The following is an 8,852-nucleotide window of genomic DNA, read 5'->3' as shown; positions in this document are numbered from 1 at the left end:
AATAATTTTTTCATCCACGCGGTTTTGCCGGTACATAGGATGTCAAATATGAAGCTCACTCCAAGCCACACGTATGTTCCTCCTTTTTTTCTCTCTCTCTATCTCTCTCTCTCTCTAGATCGCAAAATCACTCGCTTCAGCGGATTGTGGTAGTGATGCGTTGCAGTATTGTACATATAAAGTGAGTCCGAAATTTTAAGGACGGACCCAGAAATGGATCCGTTGGATCCGTCGGACTTCTATCATGGAGATGACTCCCGGGAAGGAGCGAACACCAAACTACCAGAGCCTGATTATTCTGCGGCTGAGTTTGCGGCGGATGTGGCGGCTGCGGTCCAGAGCCCTCTCAGTTTCGGCCTCGGCGACCGCGACTTCTTACTCAAAACGATCGATTTTGAAATGGAGGCCCTGGAGAAGCTGGACCGTGAGTTCCAGTCCCGCAGCGACATCGACATCTACTTCTCCAACTCTGACCAGCACCAAGGGGTCGAGCCCATGGCGGATGATTGTAATCAAGCCGGCGACGATTTGGAAGAGGCGACGGCAACTCATGAATATGGCTCCAACAACCTCACAGGCTCCTTGGCCTCTGACGTCCACCGTCGCAATCACAGAGCCAGCGACGCCGAGGAAGTGGCCTCAAACCAGCAGGTAAGCGCTCACTCTTTCAACTATGGGTAAGACGAGCTTGATCGTTTCCAGAATCAGGTACTCACTAGTGGCCAATTTTTGATAGATTTAAGACACATTTGGTAACGATTCTATTCCTAAAAACAAATTATAATCAGAAATTATTACTGTTTCCGGGAACCGATTCTGAGTAAAAGAACGCATTTGGTAACTGTACAAAATTTCTGATTCTAGAATAGAATTACGTTTGGTACATGTTCATTGATTCTGTTCCAAATCAATTTCTTTTAATTTTTATAAATTTTTATAAATTTTTCCTTTTTCCTTTTCTTTTTTTCTTTTTTTTTCTTTTCTTTTTTTCTTTTTTCTCCTATTCTTCTTCTTCGGGCCGGTTGCCGGTCCGGCGACCGGCCAACGAGGGCCGGCGACCTCACCAGAGCATCGCCGACCCTCGACGAGGCCGGCCCTCGTCGACCAAGCCTCGCCGATGGCCAAGCAAGCCTTGTCGAGGCTGGGCGAGGCCCGTCTAGCCACTGGCGGGGCTGGGCGAGCCTCGCCAGTGGCTGGGCTTGCCTCCAGCGAGCTCGCCGAACCGATTGCTAGCAACCGGTGATGGCGGACGACGGTGACCGGTGGCAGCGGACGACAATTGCGAGATGGTTGTCGATGAAGAAAAGAGTTTTGATTCTCAATTTTATTTCTGGAACAAGAATCACATTTTTTTTTGTTCTTGATTCTACTTCCAATCTGATCCCGAGAACAAATTTGTTCCCGAAAACAAAAATTTTACCAAACGCGATTATGGGCCCAAACTGATTATGGGAACAAAAAATCAGAATTTAGCCATATTTGGATAGTTACCAAACAGGGCCTTAGTATTTGCTCTCCTCCCATATCACCAACAATTCTAGATAATATTTCAAAGGTTTCATTTTAACAACAACCAATCCCATTTTATGTGAGGAGATATCGGATTGATTGCCCCAGCTGTTGTGCAAAACAGAGATGTGTACCAGGTGTCTAATCCATATGAGTACTTGTCTATTTCTGAATTATCAAATCAGTCATTGTATGGGCTAACTCAAAAATACAGTTATAATAAATTTACTTAAAATTAATTTTTTGACTATTAAAAATCTCAAATCAATATATTTATGATAAATTTATTATTCGTTAATTTCCGTAAAATTAGATTAATACTATGAAAAATCATAAACCAGTACTTGTGACAAACGGAGGATGAAACCTTAAACTAATATACCCATTAACTGTCACGTGTTATCGAACTTAGGAATTTGATGGCAAAATTTAACGAAAACTAATAAAAAATAAATTTGGCTCAAATGTATTAAGGATTTTTTATGGTCAAAAAATTAATTTGAAATAAATTTATCGTAAGATATTAGTTTGGAGTTTTTGGTAATACCAACATTATTTTATATAACAACTTACTCTACAAAAGATAAAGTGTTGTAACTTGCCAACTTGCCTAAAAACCCTGGTCAAAAGATGTGTAATGGAGAGATCTAGGCAATAGAAAGAGGAAAGTGTTGATTTCTTCAAAATAACTTTGGATTGATGTTCATATCCCTTATCGTGCCGTGTTTGAATTGGCCTATTTTATAAAATAGGCTTTACAAGTATAACAGTTTTTTGAGAGATTTTTCATAGTATCAACTCTACAAAATAATAATAATGATGGTGTGAAGAGAGTTAGTAAAGTCAGTTATTGCATTGACTTTGCAACCTATAAATGGGAACAAGTGTTCCTTGCTATGTGTGGGGAAAAGAGTCAAGGTGGAGAGTGTGTGAGTGTGAGGAGAGGAAAGAAAAAGAGTAGTGTTGAATAGAAAGGGACACTGTGTGAGTGATGAGTGGTGTAAATTGAGTCTTCTTATTATAATAAGAGAGCTTTATTTAGGTTGGGATATCAACTTGATTCTCTATAAGTTAATGGGTTGACAAGAAATGACTCACATAACACGATTAAATAATGGGTTGACAGGTTGCATGAACCGTCATGCCACGAAATTGACCCATCGACATGAAATCAATATGTTAACATAAACTTGACACAAAATATTCTCAATTATTCATAAATAATCAATTTAAAATTACAGTAATTTGTCAAATCATCATATAAAATTGAAAAGCATGTTCATAATCAATGAAATATCATTAATTTAAGATCTTACTAGTGAATAACGTGGAAATAGCACTTATTTAACTAAATCATACATTAACGGGTCACATACACAATGTCATGTCTGGTTATACGACACATACACAATGTCATGTCTGGTTATACGAGTTAATGTCAACAATAACCCATCAATTTAAACTGGTCATACCAGTTGATGTCAAGTTTGGCGGGTTTGACACAAACACAATGTCGCAACCCTCCTGTGATGATCGTTGAGATGGTTTAATGGATTGCTAGGCATCTTGCAAGGTGGCGCTTACACTTTGCAAAGACTCTTCCAAACCTCATTGACCGCAACCTAGAGCATGCATGTCAATGTTTCTCTTCTTTTGTTTTTCTATTTTTTTGTTCTTTGAAATAAATAAATAAATAAATAAATAATAGAAACCAGTTTGATAACATCAATTAATTTTTCCATTCCTTGAAATAGAAATTTGGTCAGGAAATAGATTTGAAATAGAAACAAGAACTAGAAAAAAAAAAAGTAATTTCTTCCTAAAAATAATGTTTAAAAATAAGTCGTTTTTTCTTTTCTTTTTTCTTTTCTTCTTCTTCCTTAGCACTTGCTCCCCCCACTGTCACCGGCCACCGGCCACAGGCTAGAGGAAGAGCAAGAAGAAGAAGAGAGGAAAAAGAAAAACCTTAAAAAAATTATTAAAAAATGATAAGAAATGATACGTTGCAAAAAAATTGGGCGGTCGTACTAAACACATTCTTATTCTTTTTCTATTCCGAGAATATAAATTCCGTATTGTTACTAAATGTGTTATTTTACTCAAAAATTAATTCAAGGAATAAAAATAGAAAAGACTATTTTTGAAAAGAAATTATTCCTTATAGTAAAAATATTATCAAACAGACCCTTAATTTCTCCAATATCATTAGTTAAATAAAACTAGAGCCGCCACTAACCTATTCTAGGCTTGTTATAAGTTGAGTACACATGGGCCCACCCTACGTTTGCGAACTAGAGATTTAGTATTCGAAAACTTGGTCATGCTAATTTTACCTAGTGCTTGTTATTGATACATTTTCCTTTTTAAGGAAAATCATTTTTTTCATGCGATCTTTCCAATTTTATTCCTAATCATGCAAGCGTACGTGCGTAAACCCTAAAATGAAACACTCAATGTAAACAATAAAAAATGTTTATATTAACCATATAAGAGAAACAAATCTAAATTTAGCCGGTTTTCGGTTTGTATCAATTTGCTCCTTTTCCTAGCCACTTTTCAAAATTTTAGGCTCATTATTTTTTGGTTGTTTGGAATTACTTTCCTTTTTTCATTTTCTTTTTTCCCAATATTCTTCTGAAGTTTAATAGGTTAGTGCCTTTGAAGTCAATTAATGTGTGGATTTTTTATAGCTAAGAAATGGATCGTGATGTTTAATGTTGGGTTCTTCACCATTTCAGGCCATTAATATTTCCAGCATTTCATGCATATACATATGAATTTTGCTCACTTTTGTACATCTTAGAATTTCTCAGGACAGGAAGATAAAATCGTAGACTAGCCATTCAGTCATTTCCTTCTACTGAAACTCCACTTTGCTCTTTTCAATCTTGTCCTGGAATCAACAGGAACATAGCTTGGACAATTTCAAATCTAGTCAGGGAGCATCATGTGCAACATTGCCAGAGGTGATCGGCGACGAAGATGATACACAATCTACTTCTGGTGCTAATATAGACGGAGAGGAGATTGAGTCCGATTCTGGAGTGCCGAGACTGGGGATGGTGTTCTTTTCAGAGGAGGCTGTATATGATTTTTACAATAACTACGCTAAACAAACCGGTTTCAATGTGAGAAGAGGAAAAGCAGAATATTCGGGATCGAACAAGGCTATCATCAAGGCAAAGTACTTCTTATGCTCTTGCCAAGGGCGCAAGTCCAAAGAGCAGATTGACAAGCCGACACGGTACAAAAGGCGGGACACGAGAACAGGTTGTGACGCTAAGATCAAGTGCACAGTACATGATGGAACATGGAAGATCTCAAAGGTCGTCCTTGCGCATAATCACGATCTCAAGGGATGTTTCAGGAGTGGCCAAGGGCGAGTGGAAGACTCATGGGCAACAACGGCTCTTTCGACCAGAAAGATTGCGGACGAAGTTAGGATGGCCAGAGAGCACGATCACAGTGACGTCTCACAAGGCGCACGGAAGAATCGCCCATTGGCTGAGCTTGAGGCAACACAAGACTTAATTGATCACTTCAAGAATATGCAGATCCAAGACCCTTCCTTTTTTTACACGGCACAAGTAGAAGCGGCGCACGGCATGGCAAACTTTTTCTGGAGGGATAGCCGGTCCAAGGTCGATTACGAGCATTTTGGGGATGTTCTAGTCCTGGACACGAGAACTAGGATCAACAAGTATGACCTGATATGTGCGGCATTTTGGGGACTTAATCATCACCGGCAGCGCATCATATTTGGATGCGCTTTCCTGGTCGATCAAACCGTGTGTTCGTTCAATTGGTTGCTCCGGACTTTCCTTACGGCGATGAGCTGGCAGAAACCGCAGACCATCATTACTGAAGTCAGCGAAGAAATTGCCGATGCCTTAAGGGTAGTCATGCCAGACACATCCCATTGTCTGCCATATTGGTCTATCTTGAACAGTTTCGATCAATACCTTTCTCCCTTGAGTGACCGACCCGGCATCAGCAACCTCTTCAGCGAGTGTGTCTTCCATGTCCACTCTCAGGAAGAATTTGAGTTGAAGTGGAATTGCTTTGTAGGAAAATACAAACTGCATGAAAACGCGTGGCTCGCTTCTTTGTACGGAATGCGCAAACAATGGTCTCATGCGTTCACGAAGGACGTGTTTTCAGCTGGCCTACTCTCGATACAAAACGATGAGGATGCTCGTGCTGTTTTCGGGAGTCTCTCCTGCGAGGCCATGAAGCTATCCCAAATTGCACGCCAGTGTGGAAAGTTGGCCGATCACATACGCAGGGAAGAATTTCTGGCGGACAAGCACTGCGAGGAAAACACAACGAATTTGATATCTAGGAATGCGATGGAGAAAGAAGCTGAATGCTTGTATACTAGACCGATCTTCAGGATGTTCCAAGAGGAGTTGATTAATGCGCTATCACTAGCAATCGACAGAAGTGGGGGCACGACGACTCTTCCTGAGTTTAAGTTGACAGAAGAAGGCAGCATGAAGATAAACACGGTCAAGTTTGATCCTTCCAATTCAACATTAGCATGTAGCTGTGGGAAGTTTGAGTCAGTTGGTATCTTATGTTTTCATGTTCTGAAAGTACTCAACTTCAAGAATATCTTCAAGATACCGTCCCATTACTTATTGAAACGATGGACCAAATCTGCCAAAGATAGCCTACCAGTGGACACCTGCAGTGCAGGGATTGCACGAGATAATGGTCTGGCCAATTCGTTTATCGGTGAGTTTATGCGAAAGGCTTTGCATGTCGCACATATATGTGCAACTAAGAAGAGGGAGAGAATAGCTTTGAAGTCCATAGATTTGGCATTGGAGCACATTGCAAAGGCTCCAAGAACAGAAGAAATTGTAGTCACTCATGATGATTCAGACAGTAAAGAAGATAAGGGTCAGACTATTTGCAATGATGCTCTTGAAACACAACTCGACCAAGGGAATGTAGCTAAATCTGGGATGGGATTTCCAAGAGTTAGGCGCAAAGTTGAAGGTGATCGACCAGCTAGGAAACAGAGGACGGGTAGTCTCTTGCTTACCAATTTGTTTGTTAACTTCACTGCACACTGTGTGCACCTTCACATTAGAATGCATTATCTCAGTAGGATTAGTCTTTTCTTACAGTAACTTTTATTCTGAATAAGAACAACACAAGAAGTGTTACTCATCAACTAATCCAAATCATGAACTCTTTTTTGCCTTGGCAGGATACCCTCGACAATCAAACGGAGGATTGACCCAATCACGTCCAAAACGTGCCTATGTAAGAGCTCAGATGCCTCCGACATCTATGTCTGACCGACATTCGAAACATGCCGATTGAAATGAAAGAGGTCATTGGCATATCAATATTTAGGACAACCGTCAGCGCATGAATTGAATAGCCGATCATTCAGTTTCTAAGTTCTGTTTTGCGACTGCTCTCCACAAATCATTCAATTTCAGAAATCGCAAATCATGTTCTGATCACTTCAGGGCAGAACAAACATCCTTACAAATGTTACTGAATAGATTCGTTGGGCGGGTGTCATGAGAATCCTGCCATCATTGAGACGCTGTTCTGTTCCTCCAGGGTCGTCATCGTCACAAGTCGTGCAAATGACCGCAACACTTTCTCCTTCAGCGACTACCTGACTACATCCTCAGCGGGTGAGGACTAGTGCAGTGACCTCAGATCGCTCTGGATTGTCGCCTTTGGTTATTCATCTTTGTTAGTTTTTAATAATGTAATGTACTTATTTAAGGGCGAATGGTTGGCCAATTTGAAACGTGGAGATAAAAGGGCCCGATATATGTGAATGTCATAATTAGGACAATGCTTTGTGTATCTGTAAATAATCTTCTCATGATGTAAATATGTATAATTCTAACGTAATAACATGGCTAAATTCATGTATGACATATGTCTCGTAATCTTCTTCTCTGGCACTAAAATACTCCGATCCTGAAAAACAAGATGAGTTCATTCTTATCAAGTGTTCTTACTGCACCAATTGCGGAACAACACCAAAATATACCCAAATCAAAGCATAAACAGCAAATGATGAAAGCGAAATCAAAACTACACAAGACAGAAGATATACGCGGAAACCAAGAAGGAAAAATCACGAAAAGAGAAAGGGGTTTTACTATTTTTAACAAGAAGTACATAGTAAATCCAAAAGGTTAGAAAATCATTTAGTGAGTCACCAAATATAAAGATCTAACAAAAGGATATGAAAAATAATAATAAAAGGAGAGAATGGGGATGCTAGGGTTCTTAATGTGTTGTTCAACACATTCATTTTATAGTTCCCTTCAAAAAGCCCTAAATCAAATGTGCATGGTCCAAAATGTCCTTGCCAAGAATTTGAAAGTCAAAACTCAACAAATCTCCTCTTTGACTTCAAATCTCCATGAACGCATTGTGCCATAAGTCATAAATCCTCTCACCCTCACCACAAGAGTGACCACACGAGGCCACCCCCGAAACAACAAAATCAAGGACGCACGCCATTGAGCTTAGGTTAGCGTACTCAACGTAGGAAATAATGGATGGAATGCCACTAACTCCGCCTAGGCAACTCAAAAGTTCAAAACACGAATCAAGTCCAAGCAATGCTCAAACTTGATCAAAGGAATTGGTTTGTCAACAAATTTGTTGGACTATCTGCCATTGGTGTTTTTTTTTTTTTTACCATAGTAATATCCTAAGCAACCTCGTCACACACAAAGTGATATCGGATGTCAATATATTAGTTCTCTCACGATACATCATGTTCTTGATTGCACCTTGATCACCGCATAAGATAATGAAGGCTTTCTCCTTCGTTACCCCGAGTTCTATAACAAAACACTTCAACTAAAGAGCTTCCTTTGCCGCTTTGTCACTGCCATGCACTCTACTTCAATTGGTAGACAAAGCAACCATTCTTACAAGATTGCTTTCCAACTAACCACATAACCACAAAGCATAAAAATATGACTTATCAAAGATTTTCTGTTATCGAGATTGCCAGCGTTGTTAGAATCAACGAAGCCAACGACTGAATGTCTGACATCACAACCTCTATCAAAGACCAAACCCACATATAAGGTACCCTAGATGTCTTTAAGAATCCATTTTACGGCTTGCCAATGAGTTTTATTTGAATGTGTCATATATCTACTCACAATACTAACTACTTGGGAAATGTTCAGACGAGTGCAAATCACAACATACATAAGACTAGCCGTAACACTAGAATATGAATCTCAAAACATCTCATCTTTCTTTGGTTTTAAGTGACAATTTATTTGAAAGCCTAAAAGAGGACACTTAAGCATTTTTCTCAATATATCTTCTCTGCAAAA

General features: G+C 39.5%; 1 protein-coding gene across 1 annotated transcript; it reads left to right on the top strand.

Annotated features, from left to right (window-relative positions):
- The first annotated feature begins 213 nt into the window (after nucleotides 1–213).
- LOC104435007 (protein FAR1-RELATED SEQUENCE 5-like) lies at nucleotides 214–7,321 on the top strand. Its single transcript, XM_018863408.2, has 3 exons — nucleotides 214–651; nucleotides 4,416–6,543; nucleotides 6,728–7,321. The coding sequence occupies exons 1-3, from the start codon at nucleotides 214–216 to the stop codon at nucleotides 6,841–6,843; spliced, it is 2,682 nt and encodes an 893-aa protein (XP_018718953.2). The 3' UTR covers nucleotides 6,844–7,321.
- Nucleotides 7,322–8,852: the final 1,531 nt, after the last annotated feature.

The sequence above is a fragment of the Eucalyptus grandis genome, chromosome 2 (assembly GCF_016545825.1).
Source record: "Eucalyptus grandis isolate ANBG69807.140 chromosome 2, ASM1654582v1, whole genome shotgun sequence".
Taxonomy (NCBI): domain Eukaryota; kingdom Viridiplantae; phylum Streptophyta; class Magnoliopsida; order Myrtales; family Myrtaceae; genus Eucalyptus; species Eucalyptus grandis.
This window is presented reverse-complemented; position numbering and strand designations above follow the sequence as displayed.

What these genes read in the sequence shown, in the direction of transcription:
- LOC104435007 (XM_018863408.2), top strand. Translation starts at nt 214, where the DNA reads ATGGATCCGTTGGATCCGTCGGACTTCTATCATGGAGATGACTCCCGG. An exon ending in AAGTGGCCTCAAACCAGCAG is followed by an intron (nt 652 to 4,415) that starts GTAAGCGCTCAC and finishes TGGAATCAACAG; the next exon opens with GAACATAGCTTGGACAATTT. An exon ending in AGCTAGGAAACAGAGGACGG is followed by an intron (nt 6,544 to 6,727) that starts GTAGTCTCTTGC and finishes TTGCCTTGGCAG; the next exon opens with GATACCCTCGACAATCAAAC.